This window comes from Canis lupus, chromosome 3, assembly GCF_003254725.2.
Source record: "Canis lupus dingo isolate Sandy chromosome 3, ASM325472v2, whole genome shotgun sequence".
Taxonomy (NCBI): Eukaryota; Metazoa; Chordata; class Mammalia; order Carnivora; family Canidae; genus Canis; species Canis lupus.
In genome coordinates, this window is record NC_064245.1 from 87363191 (window position 1) to 87378318 (window position 15128).

Below are 15128 nucleotides of genomic sequence, written 5' to 3' on the forward strand. Positions count from 1 at the left end.
AGCCCGATGTGGGACTCAATCCCAGGACCCCAGGATCATGACCTGATGCTCAACCACTGAGCCACCCAGGCGCCCCAAGGGAAGTGACTCTTAAAGAGGTTCAATAGCAAAAACAAGCCCACATTGCTTGTGAAAGTCAAATATGAACGGGTACTCTTCCTCAGCCAGTAAAGTGAAGAGGTATTGGTGCCAGTAACAACTATATCATGCTACTTCTATATATTAATATTTTAGTATAATTTTTAGTATAACCTTCCAGCCCTTTTTCTAGATAAGTATTACAATTAAACTCAAAATAATAATGTATTAAGTTAAGCCGTTTTTGGTAAGAAATTGAATTTTTATTTAAACTTTTTGATTACTTTAGCATTTGCATGGTTACCTATTTTACTTTGGTTGTGTAGACCTGACTCAATCATTCAAACACTGTTAGTTAACTTATAAATATTTTTCATATTTGTAGCACATATATGAAGAACCACTACATCAACCCTGGGGAGTTGGGGGAGTTTTTCCAAGCCCTTAAAACAAGCAAAGGTCAAGCAAATGACTCTAAGCCAAATAACTTAAACAATTGGGACCATTAAAACATCCAAAATAACAATACCCAGTCTCCAATTTTAGAATTTATTGACACTATTAAATAGACCATTTAATAACAAACTAATGGGCTTTTTTCTAAATGAAACAATTGGTACAAAAAATGTACTTCAAAAGATTTATACCTCATAAGCTTCTTTTTAAGAAAGAACACCACTTGGAACTCGTAGCAGCTTGCTAATTCAAGAACGGAACTTTCTGATGGCACAAACGCCTTTTAGAATAATTTGAGGTTTCTTTGACTCATAAACTAATTGACTTTCCTCAAGGTCCCCCAGGAATCCCTGGGTCAGTCTTCAGTCTCGGCAGATTTCTGCTGATGTCTCAAAACAACTCCCTTGAGTACAGAGTTTTCTGGACCTTTCATGTTAAAGACTGTGGCAGCTACGTTTCCACAGTATGTCAACTGTCAGTGTAAAGGGGTATCCCACTGGTGAACGCCCCAAAATAGCCTTCTGAAAGAAATATGCCTTCTAGTAAGGAGAGCATGTTTGCCTTGCAAATACACCCTCAAGACAAGTTACCGAGACATTGCCCCCCCAAATAAGCTGCCTCTCCCAAAGTCCCTTCTGCATGGAAAGGAAAGCTACTGTTGTCCTTCACTCTGACTCTTCAGCTTGTCCCCTCGTTAAATTTCCACTTCTATGGAATTGGAATAGGGTCTGAGCAATAATGATGATGTCACATACATAACAATTGCCTCAATTTTCTAGAAGTTGGAAAGACTCACTTTCTTTCTCCAGCCCAGCACAAACTTTAAGCTCTGACTTTTAAATGGGCAAGAAACTAAACCCCTAAATGTTTTCTGAGCCTCCAAAAAATCTACTACCTCTGCAACTCCTTCCCTGAATATCACAAGGCAGAATGTCAACCCCCTGCCTGGACACCCATATCGTCTGCACCACTCATTTTGGCCATGAATCCCACATTGTCTTTTGCTGCCCTGTTTCTCGTGGACCTTATCCCATCATGCTTGCCCTCTGTCACTAATGAGTTGTGCAACATTGATCATATCAAGCCATCTCTCTATAAGATGTTTGAAAAACATCTTCTCTTCTATAAGATGTTTGAAAAACCATGTTCCCCAGCATGGAATCCAGAGTTGCTACTTGGGGAAGAAGCACTAAAGAAAGAAATGCTGGATGGACAGGCAAAGTCTGCCGACCTTTCCTTCAACCAGAGACGCTCCATCAGTATCTCTCTTGTCAGAATTCTGAGTTAGATTTTCCTAGTTCTGCTGCTTTAAAAAAATTATATTTTGAAACCATTGGATTAGAAGGTTTCTAGAATTCTCTCTAGTCAGTGTGACGTCCTGAAAGGATGTCAGTTTCATGTGGCGGTCCCTCTGAGTCTCCTGAGTTCTTCCACAGTGCTCAGTCTAGACTTTGCAACCCCTTGTTCCTCTTTTCACCTCCCTCTATGACCTTATTTCAAGCACTCTCACCCATCGTGACTTCAACTATCGACTAGATGCTGGTAACTACCAGCAAATCTAACCTGAAAAGGAGATAGGAATTTCCAGTCACCCATTTAAATACCCTAAGGAGGGCAGGGGGCACCTGGGTGGCTCAGTCAGTTAAGCGTCTGCCTAGGGCTCAGGGTCTTGGGTTTGAGTCCTGAGTTGGGCTCCTTGCTTAGCAGGGAATCTGCTTCTCCCTCTCCCTCTGCCTCCCTTCCCCAGCTTGTGCACTCTCTCTCTCTCTCTCATTCTCTCCCCGTCAAATAAATAAGTAAATAACCTAGGGGAATCTCAAGCCCACGTTGAACCTATCCCACTTTTACCACCACCAACTCCAAATCTGCTCTTTCTCCAGTGTACTGTGTTCCTATTCATAGTGCCATCAGCCAGCTGGTCACTTAAACTATAATGACAAGGGTCACCTTAGTCATCCTTCTATTTCCCTCCTTCCCTGCATTATATTCATGAACACATCCTTTCAATTCTCCCTCAGTGATGTCTCTTTATGCTTTCTCCTGCATTGACCCCTCCACCCGAATGTAGGCCTTCATCATCACCTGCCTCATCTCCCGTAAGAGCCTAAAAACTGCTCCCTAGCTCCCATGTCTCCTTCCCGCCCCCCAGTTCATCCTCCACACTGCAGTCAAAACCCCTTCTAACATACAAACCTAATCACATTATTCCTACTGCTTAAGAATATTTTATGGCTACCAAGAACCTATTGCATATGATCCTAACACCAACTCCTTAGCCTGGTACCTTATATATATCATGACATGGACCTGTCCTACCTTTCTAACTTCAGGTCCTGCCATTCACCCTATCATCAGAAAACAGACTGTGGCAGCCTTCCTCAAAGCATGAGCCATCATAGAGAACGCTTATTAAAAAAAAAAAGTAACTTCCTGGGCCCTATCTATAAATAGTGGTATTATATAGCCTCACGTGAAGCCCCCAAATCTACATTTTAACAAGAATGCTAGGTAATTCTAATAGATTTAAAATATGAGAATCCTAAACCATTTACCTACTTTACTAGGTGTGACTATACTGTTCCACAAAAACTACATAAATATTCATACTTCCGAGCCTTGGCTCAAAATGTTTCCCCTGCTGATATGCCCTTCCTAGTGTCTATCCCTGAAAACAAAACAAAGCAAAGCAAAATGAAACAAATTTCTCATTAAAACTTAGATACCCATCAAGTCCATCCCATTTTATTCTTGTGTCCCCACCCTTCCCACCAATGTTCCACTAGCATCTTGTTTGATCTACTATTAGGTTGTCACATGATGTCACAGTTCTGCATATGCTTCTCTCTCTCACTAGAATGTTGGATTTGAATGATCATTTTATTTGCTTTTTACATTTCCAGGCTCCAATGCCACAGTGAATAAATGTCTAACTGGGATGGACTACATAGCAGCAATTCAAATAAATATTCATTAAATTTAATTTAATTATTAACTCATGTGAAGGAGCCATGTCTTCCAGCTCATCATGGAAACAGATCTTTTCTGACTCTTCTGGCACAATTTCTCTCCAAAGACATTATCCAAAATCAAGCCAACTTCATCACAGTTTTAGTATGGCTGCACCTTGTCTTTATTTGAGTCGCAGGGAGTGTACTGGGGTGATCCTGGCAAATGTTTGGCCTCAGCTGTACAATATCTCTACTGAGAAGCCCTTGGTTCTCCCTTCAGCAAATCATTCTAACAATGAGAATTTATTGTGTACCAACATTTGCCAAGTTCTCAGCATTGCGAGGAACCAAAGGATACATTAGATTCTCCATCACCCCCATTTCCGTATCTTGTTCTTCACGCAAAGTAGGCAATGGCCAAAGCCCCTTGTCATGTTTCACTGTGTGAAAGAGCCTTAGTATCCCACACTCTGTTACAGAGTGGTTGATGTGCATCTCTAACCTGTGCCTGCAATCTAGACCCGAATAATAATTTCTAGGACATATGAAGTAATGGATCATCAAGAGAAAATGTTGCTCTTTCAAAGATCCCCAAGTATGCATCTGTATGATAGACTACAATGACTCCAAAGGAAGATTATTGTCTTTAGAGTAAATAATGCACTTTTCCCCCCAAGTCTCAAAGCCTGTATTTAAATGATTATTCATGGGTGTTGCGGGAGACTTTAAACCTTAGCTTGGCAATTCCCAACATAAGAATGGGTAATGTTTCAAAAACCTTGTTTATGAGTCACTTGCCCAGAAACTCACCATTGCCTCTTATATTACATTCCAAATTCCCAAGCAACCCCCAAAATCTATTTATCTCATTACACACCTGAAGGGTATTCAGTGACACCTACCCCTATTTACAGCATTGTTCCTTGGAGAAAATGTCCTCTAAATTCCCAGTCAAGTGACACGTAAATACCTTTCTCTCTGCATTCAGAGGCACATGGGAAAAGATGAAAATGAGAAGTGAATGAGCACAGACATTCAGACAGGGATCAGAACCCTGTTAATCTTATACATACATCCAAAAAATGCCCTTCTCTACATGATTATTGCTCATTAGGGGCAAAGAATTATAGCCTCCACTATCAAGAGAGAGATTTTCAATATTTGAAGTGACTACCACCCTCTACTTGCTACCTAGTTGAAACATAAACACAGTTATAAGAAGATTTGACATTGACTCTGAAACTGTCCAACCTCTTGTCTATATTTTCAATTTTCCTCTAGCTCCATTAAGTGCCTATTATAATTAGTATACATTTTAAATAGGTTTTATATGGGTACATCACAGAAAATATTTTTCCTATTTTGAATCAATGTAAAAGTAAATAAATTTACAGTTTCAAAATATAAAATAGGCCCTTTTAGGTTAAGAAAGAAAAAAAAAAGAAAAGAAAACCTAGCTTGTTTTTTTTTTCTATTATTAAAATGTAAAGGATTTTTAAAATCTCATTTATTTTGTCAATTGGTTCTGCTTAACATTCTTCAGCCCAGTCCACTCTCAATTATCCATGCTAAGGAAGGGGGATCAGTGGCCTGGATAATCTAAAACAGCAGACAATTTTAAAAGCCCTTGTATTTGGCCCGGGCATACTTTACAATCAAACTCTGATTATCCACACTAATGAAAGGAAGAACAGGCACCTTGAGAAAGATCCAAAGCCAATATAGATGTGCTCAGCTGGTTTAGGGCACTTCAAGGCAGAGGCCCAGGTAGCAGAACAGAAGGAAAACAATAGGGCCCCAGCTACTACCAATGTTGACTACCTATGCCATCCAAAACACCAACACACAGCTACAGTATCCCTATCAACACCTCTCAGGATTGTAGTCATCTTTAGAAGCATGGAGTTATGCCCAAATGCCTCCCAGGTACAAAGGCAGGTTGTTTCAAACAGTTACTATAAGAATCGATTTTTCATGTACACTAAAAACCTCTTTTAGGTGTTCCCTTTGCCTCACTTCACTCCCCCGCCTCTACTCCTCTACCAAGTTCGTGGTAACATACTCGGAAGAGGGGTATAAAGGATGAAGATGAACAAAGCAGTATGTTGGAGTAGCAAAAGCTCCAGCTTGGAAGTTGGGAGGCCTGGATCTTTGTCCCCTGTTGGCCTCTGCTCATGCCAGCAGTCAGGTGTGCACCCAAGCAGAGGGAACAGTGTGTGCAGCAGGACATGAAGGTCATGGCACATTTAAAGAATGACATGTGCTTTATCTTGGTCAAAGAACAAGATACAAATGAAGAAGCAAGAGGTGAAGCTCGGGATGTAGTCAGAGGTGAAATTACAAAGAGCTTTTTCATGCCATGCCAAGAGTTCAGAAATTATTCTAGAGAAGGTAGGAAGACAATAAAAATGTTTCTAATCAATGTTAAAATTTACTGAACACAGTTTGCCCAGGACTGCTCTAAGCATTTGATGTTAATAAACACATTTAATGTTTGCAACAACTATTACTGTTGTTCCCATTTTACAAATGAGGAAACCGAGATGGCAAAGCTCAGGGATCTCCCAAGATCATAGAACTGATAAGTGGTAGAGTCAGGATTCAAACCTGGCCTGTTTGATTTCAGAGTTCTTGCTATCTCTCAAGAAATGGAACGATGTGGTCAGGATTTTAACAGACCACACTATAAGCAACATCCTGGAGAGATTGGAGGAGTATAAAGGAGGGAAGAATATTTCAAGAAGACAAGAGCCAGTGAGTCTCAGAACTAAAGGAAAGATAGTAATGGAGAAAAAAGTGTAACCAAGGGGCTAAGAGGAGATATAAAAATAATAATAATAATAATTGGTTAAATGAAGGAGAGAGGAAGAGGAAGAGTCTAGCATGAGTCCCAGAGTGCTGACTTGGGCACTGTGTGATGGCCTAATAATTTTTAAAGAACCACTTGACCTTGTGTACCAGTGAACTTACCTGGAAAGCAACCCTACCAGATGGGCAGGCCTAGGAAGGAAGAGCACAAGTAATGATTTTTATTTTCCAGTACAATGCTGGCACATACTCATCCAAAGAAACAAATGTCCCATCTTAACTGATGAATTTGGTGGTAACAAAACAAAACTCATGTACAAATATGTAGGCTAATATATAGAACCCATACTCCAAAAAAATGATTGAGGCACAGCAATTTTTTTCTTATTTTTCCAGGTTAAATATATTGACTCACATTTAGCTTTCCATGCAACATCCATGAGAAAGACAGATAAGAGAGAAAAAGCACAGGATTAAGATAGAAGATGCAGACATGTTATAGCTTACTAAGAGAGTTGTTAAGTGTCATAAAAAAGCCAAAACCATTTATAGAACATTCTTATTAGGGCGAAAAATATAAAAGGGTGTATGTGCACGAAAGTCTGTGGATATATGCAAAAGACTGGAAATGTATACTCAAAATTTGAAAATAGCTCTCTGAATGATTTTTTAAATTTCTTGCTTATTTATACATTTTAAGTGTTCTACAATTATCTGTATTACTTTCATAATACGATCAAATTTTTTTCTAAGCATATATGATAGGCATCTATATCCAGAATCCTGCTGATACAAAATAATACACAAGTAGGCAGACACTTATCCATAAATAATCCACACAGGCCAGTAGTGATGGTGGTGGGTAACTTTCAGCACTGTCCATGAAGCCAATGGAAATACTAGAAAATTTGATACATGAAGAGTCTGTGTGTTGAGAATAAAGGGAGATAATAAATGATGAAAAGTGCAAATGGCTTAGAGCAGCTGACCTCAGAAACAGATACCTGGACATGGGGCACGTGTAGGTCATAGCATTCCTCGTCAACCACTTTTCTCACATTACTTGAATATTTCACTTTCTCCTGTTACATTGTCTAAAATTCCATCAATTCCATGTTATTTCATCTTCTATCTAAAAAGCACAAGACTAGACATTGGTTCAGAGGTTGGTTGTGTTAGTGATAATGAGGAAAATGATAATGGTAAGGAGAAGAAGAGGGAAATTCACTTGTTAACTTGGAACAATGCTTCATGGTTTATGAGGTGCTACTGTATATTAACTCATGTTAATAGATTTCAAGTTCAAGATGGGGGATGGGGTATACCTATTTAATTTCTATCCCTTACAACCCCATTGAAATGAGAGTAAATAAAAAGAAAATCCACAGCTGAACTGAAAACAAAAGAAAAAAAAAAAAAACCTGTCCCAATAGAGTACCACATTTATTAAAGTATTTCCAGATAATAGAAAGAAAATAGAATTGTCTGAGAAACTAAAGCAAAGAATTACAAGACAAACTTAAAGTTTGATGACTGGTAAGGATTAAGAGGTCATCCTCTGGGGAATCTCTGGTTTAACCAATGCAGAGAGAAGACCAGGCCTCAGATAATTAATTAAAGTATTATCTGTCATACTGCTGGCTTCATTGGTTCCTTTCCCCCATAAACAGAACAGTTGGTACCCCCTTAGCCCATGTTGAAATCCTAAGAAATGTCTAATAAAAGTGAGAGATGTGGTAGGAAACCTCCTTATCAATGGTACTGAAATGGCCAAGAGAAGTTGAACAAACTCAACCTAATATGAACTTGAAGAGGAATAGGGACAGGAGAAATAAAAGTAACAAGAAACAATTAGAGAAAGACAAACACTAGATGATCTCACTTATGTGGAATCTTAAACAAACAAAACTCACAGGAAAGGAGTTTAGATTTGTGCCTATCAGAAGCAAAGGATGGGGCATTGGGGGTTGGAGGAAGGTGTTCAACAGGCACAAACTACCAGGTATGAGATAATTAAGTACTGAGACACAGTGGATGACGTGACGACTATAGCTAACTCTGCTGTATGGTGCATTTGCAAGTCACTAGGAGAGTAGATCCTAAAATTTCTCATCATAAGAAAAAGACCTTTTTTTTTTAGGGGAATGGTGGGTATCTATATGAGATAATGGGTGATCCTTTCTCAGTATGTGTAAGTCAAATCATTACGCTGTACACCTTAAACTTATACTGTATGTCAATTAGATTTCAATAAAATTGAAAAATTAGACTTAATAAAAAACCAAACAAAAATATTCTTCCTTAAAATCCTTGAAATCTGGCAGCTCTTGAGCTCCAAATCTTGGCTCTTTCCCCTCAGATATAGTCTTTTATGAAAAGATTGCCAATAGGTCCCACTAACTTATATAGAACCCTGCTTCTTATAAAGGTGACCCTGTTTCAGTTAAATAGAACTCTTTAATTTTAAAAAAACAACTTAACTCAGATACTGATATCGACATACTCTTTCATTCATAAATATGAACAGGCTCTCAAGGATCACCAGACTTTGGACAAAAACAAACAGCATGAAAGATAAGGTCCCAAATAAGCAAATAACCCCAATATCTCAAAATAATAAAGAAAGATAGAGAGAAAGAGAAAGAAAGAGAGCTTAATTTTTTAAGCTAGCATTCTTAAAAAGATTTGAGGCATGATTACATCCAGAAAACAAAACACGGCTTCCTGAAAATGAAGCAATCAAAGAATAAATTTGAGAAACTAAAAATATGATTGCCACAATTAAATATTCAATATTGGAGTTGAAAAACAGAATGAATGAAGCTAAAGTCCAAATTAGTAATGTGGAAGAAAAAGTTGAGGCATCAACCAGATCCAAAGAAGCATAACATATAATAAAAATTTCTCCCGTATTCACCCAAAGAAATTCCAATAAAAAGAGATAAGCATTAGAAATTCTACAGGGGTGTGGTGCCTGAGTGGCTCAGTCAGTTAAGTGTCCAACTCTTGGTTTCAGCTCAGGTCATGATTTCATGATTTCAGCTCAGGTTTCAGCTTTGATTCAGCTCAGGTCGCGATCTCATGATTTCATGAGATAGAGCCCTCCATCAGGCTCAGTGCTCAGCAGAGAGTCTACTTAAAGAGCCTCTCCCTCTGCCCCTTCCCCTACTTGTGCATGCATGTGCACACTTGCTCACGTGCTCCCTCTCTCTCTCTCTCTCTCTCTCTTAAATAAATAAATAAATCTTAAGGAAGAAGAAGAAGGAGGAGGAGGAGGAGTTGGAGGAGGAGGAGGAGAAGGAGGAGAAATCTGAGTCTTAGGGAAGTTAACTGATTTAGTTCTCCAGTAGTCTGGAGTCGGATATATTCCAGATGTGTCCCACTCATAAGCCCAAGGCTAAATCCAATCAGTACATGTCAATGTGGTCCAAATGCTTGTTTGCAGCTGGCACCCACTCCGATTGGTTCCCATGGGTCCCAGCCTGGTCAATATCAGTTGTTTAGAGCTGAGCTCTGCTCTTCATGGTCTTAATGGTCCCATACCAGTTGTTTATGGCTGACACTCTGTCTCACTAGTCAATGCAAGTGCCAGTCTAGCCTACATCCATTGTTTACTCTTGGTATCTGCTTGGGTAGTGAAAATGAGTTGATGAATATTTGAGTATCATTCCTGCCTAAGCCCATACTCTAAATGATGCCTATATAATTCCATGACAGAGTCAAAAAGGGAGATGGATTAAATAGGTGTTGGGATTAAGGAGTGTACCTGCTGTGTGGATGGATTGAATCACTATCTTGTACACCTGAGACTACTATTGCCTTATATGTTAGCTAACTGAAATTTAAATAAAAACTTAAAGGGGGCAATCACTGAGATTTTTCTGGACCACAAATATGAACCTGGGAGAAAGAAATAAAGGTGTTTTTTTGTCATATCAACCTTTAAGCTACAAAAATTCCATGGATACATGCTTCCTTCTCTTCTTCCTTTCTCCTTGCACACCACAAAATGAACGATGATTGATGCTTTAGTCTATTTTCCTCTTCTTCTTCCCCAGGTGGTCCAGACTATGAGTAGATCTATCTGCTGAGTCCTGTTCAAGAAGACTTCCATAGGCAGTCATCCCAAAATGGAATGTTGAATCTAAGGGATTTAGCAGAAAACAGGAACCAAGATACACAGGCCAAGTTGCTGGAATGGAGAACACAAACAGGAAGTGACCTAAAGAAATATATGGCCTGTGCTGACATCTAAAGCAGGCAGATGAAATGTGCCTCCAGCTCAGGTTTGTGTAGATTATGAGTTTTTAAAAGGGACTAGAGAAAAAATAGTCTGACTAGAAATCACCACGAATGGGATCTAAAACCAACTAATCTGCAGCCTTGTTTACTGTCCGACTTTTTAAATGCAAAAATAACTCCAAGTTCCTTAACTATAGGATTCCATCTTTGGCATACAGAGGCAAACAGAAGGCCAGAGTTGGAGCCCAGCCTCAATTTCTGCCAACACAAAGCCAAAGTCAAAATCCAAACATTAAAAAAAAAAAAAATCCAAACATTATATTGGTATCTAGTGTGGCATCAAAGTTTGATAATGGCACTCATAAAACTGAGGTCTTTGCCTCCCTAAGAACCACAAACTCAGATCCCACCAGGAAGTGTTAATGGAGTAGTTTAGACTTTGCTTAGGATTTGTGGGATTTTACAGAGCATGTTCACCCCTTAAGAGCCTTCCCTGAAATCACTGGGAGTTATAAGCTCATAAGAGCTGTAGAATTGGGTCCTAAATGTCATTTTCATAGCTCCTCCGTGGCCTACCAAGGAAGTAAACAAAATGCTACTGAGCTACCTGCTGTTTTCGGTTTCACATCCCCTCCAGCCAAAAACAGGCAAACGTGGCTTCACAAAGGGTTAAAACTCAGAGAACCGCATTTGTCATTTAAAATATTGTGTAAGACTCACCTCTGTAAGACGATGGTTATCTACATTTTTTCCCCTGCCTCTTCATCTAACAAATACATTTTACAACGTTCTTTACAACTCACCTAAAACACATAATTTTCCTCCTGCTTATATCACTTGTTTATTATTTATTTATTAGATTTATACTGTGCTTTCCTCCAAAAGGCTCAAAGCACCGCACAGCCAACTCTTACATAATAAACATTTCATTAAACTCTTCTTAAAAACCATGAACAGGGAAGTAGCCAGAATGGAAGTAGAAGGGATATGAACAGGACAGGAAAAAGGAAGAACCATGGGTCTGGTGAAATATGCAACCAAACAATCAATATATTAGGAGGCCCAATGATCATAAAAATCCTGTCCTGCCCCTTTCCATCAGCCCTTGCCATCATTCACCTGCAGGGAATTGACAGTGCCTTCTACTCCAAGTCACAGAGCCAAAATATCTCCATTTCTGTGTAGGAGTAAAGCTTGGGTATGCAGGGCAGTGGGGAGGTGGAGATTTTGCTAGTTATCTATCAAGGCTCTCTAGAGGATACATGAAAACAAAGAAACGTACACAGACAACTGTGTTTTGGAAACCAGTGGAAAGATATACATGAAGATGCTTTATAATAAATCACCAAACTGTTAGATTTGGGTTTTGGGTTCATTTTTTGGGGGGGGCGGGGGGGGAGTGTGTTCGCAAATACAATCCATGTTCAGTCCTCAGTGCTGCTGAGTGTATGTGACTTCTGATGGTTCTGTAGACTTTCAGAGCCAGGGCAAACTAAAAGTTCAGAGATTCTCAAAATCAAAAAGTGACAGAATGACCTCAGCTTTTAAATCCCTGGCCACACTGATTTGACAAAGCCACTGACAGCCTGCGTATGTGATCTGCACAACAGTGGAGGGGTAGCTAAATGGTAACTCTCCCACCAGCTGCTGGTAGAACCAGTCCAGACGAGCAAAGAGGGAATATATTCGAACATGCAGAACAAAGAGGAGATGATCATTCCCACTACGTGGAGCAGACAATGTCACTCTCCCGTCAGTAACACAGTAGGAGAGACTATAGCCTGGATATATAGCCAGCCACACTAGTATTATTGTTGCTGTTACTGTGCCGGGCACTATGCTGCTCTGGTTACGCATACTAACCTCTGTAATCTCCAGAACAGACCTACAGAGTGGGCACCATCATTTTCCTGATTTTACAAATAAGGAAACTGAGGCTTAAGCTATTTGTCCAAGGTCATTTAGTTAGTAAGTGCTTGACCTAGCATTCAAACCCAGCACAAAAGAGTAGGTAAGAGCTCCTGGGTGGAGAACAGTGGACATAAAAAATTTCTGTGACTTGACAAAGAGAGGAGACATGTCAGATCAAGTCTCCTCACTTCCAAGCTGCTGAGAGAGAGTTAACAGCGCAAGAGCAGGTTAGAGGTCACAAATAAAAATCTTAAAATAAGGCTGCAGCAAGCCTGGTGCAGAAGAGCGTGAAACAATCTGATAGAACAAGTGTGGCCGGGCACCTGGGTGTCTCAGTGGTTGAGTGAGGCAGACACTTTGGCCAGGGCCCTGCATCGGGCTCCCTGCATGGAGCCTGCTTCTCCCTCTGCCTGTGTCTCTGTGCCTCTCATGAATAAATAAATAAAATCGAAGAAAGAAGAAGAAGAAGAAGAAGAAGAAGAAGAAGAAGAAGAAGAAGAAGAAGAAGAAGAATAAGAAGAAGAAGAAGAAGAAGAAGAAGAAGAAGGAGAAGAAGGAGAAGAAGAAAGAAGAAGAGGAAAAGGAGAAGAAGGGAAGGAGGAGGAGGAGGTGGAGAAGGAGGAGGAAGGGCAACCCATGAAGAAAGGAGGTCAGATTGGACCAGTAAGGGTATCCCAGGGTGCTGAGTGAATGGGACTGGGAACTGGTACCTGAAACCCACAATATTATCTTCTATAACTAATTGTAGATTTATGCCAAGTTAACAGCTGAATTCTATAGAGTCATCCTCAGAAATCCTTTTATGGCCCCCTCAGTACAAATGCCATGCATTGAGCACTCACTAAGCACCAAGCATTTGATACACATCATCTTATTTAAACCCCACAGCCACTATAATGTAGGTCCCATGATTATCCCCATCTTACAGATAAGAAAGCACAGAGAGGTTGAGTAATTGAGTAACTTGCCCAAAGTCGCACCGAACTAGTAAAAAGTTGAGATGCGCACCAAGTCTAGGGAGTCAAGTGGCTTGTTCTGGCCCCAGGAACAATGAGAAAATAAACCTCTCACTATATGTGAGTTGCTACAGCAGCTCTAGGAAACTACTGCAAGAAACTCTCTTAGTTTTGTTTACAGCCAGGGCTTCCCACATTTATTTAACCAAATAAGGTTAATCAAAAATTTAACCAAATATTGTTCCCATTATAGGCATTAACAACCCTTAATTCATTAGGTGGGAAACATATATGTTTTGGGAAAGCCAAATTTTCCTATTTTACAGATGAAGAAGCTGAGACGTGGGGAGGATGATGGATTCTCACGCTCATGCTCACGTATAGTAGGATCGAGACCAAACCCAGACTTCTGACTCCAGGGCGCTCTCCGTCATCTTGCGGTTCTTCCCCGTACCTCTCAGCGGCCCAGGAGATAGGGTGGCACATGAGATGGGGCTCTGATTTGTGGCCACCAGAAATAGAACAGGACACCTCTCTCAGTGGATGAACATCCTCCAATCAAGTCTCTTGGATTCCTTGAAGAGATTTACCCAATATATTTCCATCCATTAGGGAAATTATATTTTTTTTGTTGGGGGAATTGAGGCAAATGTGTTCAAGAAACCAATGACGAAAGCAGCTAGTCTGATGTAAGCCGATGTCTCAGATAAACTTGAACTGACGGAAACTAGAGGGGCGGTTTGGTCGCCAAGCCCTCACCACCACCACCCTTGGGTAAGAAAGGGACGAGGGAAGCTGAGCCTCTTCTGTGTAAAGTGACAGTTTCACTTGTACAGTTTATGGACTCGTTGATCCCCTTCCTTCTTTTCCTTTTGCCTCCTGGCCCTCACCCTCTCCCCTAGGCATACAGAGCCCACCAGAAGTCATTTTCCTCCCAGCCCTCGAGAAAGAGAAGGAGCTTCTCCTACCTTCCACTTGATAAGCTGCAGTGGATGCCCCCCATCCAAATCCTGCCGGGAAAGCCATGCTGTCAGAAGGTGGCCAGCCGGAACACTCTGCCAAATGGGGACTTGTGTGTCCTTTATTCAGAGGAGCCCAGTAAACAGTCATTGGACTCACCCTGACCAAAGTCTGGAATACAAATACGTACGCAAACAAGAAGGGAGCCAGATTAAATGATCACACTTGACTGGCCATGGCCTTAATATAAATCCAAGACACTTTTGTAAAGGAGAGCATTTCCACTTTCTTCTCCGGGCACTCCCTGATTCTTAACAGAGCTGGACCGGCCTGGGTGCTTGGGCCGGGCACCCATTTATCTAATATCATCCATTTTAATAAAATACATGGACCTTGTTTTTTAAAAGTCACATAATCCTTCTAGAATTTTCCCTTAACCGGTTCCTCCCAATTCCTAATCCCCACTCCTCAGAGGTAACCATTTGCAACTATTTCTTCTAAAGTTTTCTCCCATGTTATTTAAATAATAACCTCAGGTTACTGCTTCTTAATTTTTTTTTTAATTTTAGATGATAGCTATCAAATTCTGGATATAGAGGTAGAAGATATAACTCACTCTCTCGTCTCCCTTCTCTTGCTCCCTCTCTTCCCTTCCCTCCTGTTGTCTCTCCTCCTCCCTCAACATGATGAGGTTCCCTTTTTTTGTTTAAATAAATATTCGGTATTTACATTACTACCACTATGTATGGCTCAAAGTTGAGCCGTTTAA

General features: G+C 40.2%; 1 protein-coding gene across 1 annotated transcript in view; it reads right to left on the reverse strand.

Annotated features, from left to right (window-relative positions):
• LOC112653664 (cytosolic beta-glucosidase) overlaps positions 1–14518 on the reverse strand; it is a 111215-nt gene extending 96697 nt beyond the window's left edge. The window contains exon 1 of the mRNA XM_035714671.2: positions 14368–14518. Coding sequence (XP_035570564.1) covers positions 14368–14509 — 142 coding nt within the window. The 5' untranslated portion in view covers positions 14510–14518. The remainder of the gene's footprint in view (positions 1–14367) is intronic.
• Between the last annotated feature and the right edge of the window lie 610 nt (positions 14519–15128).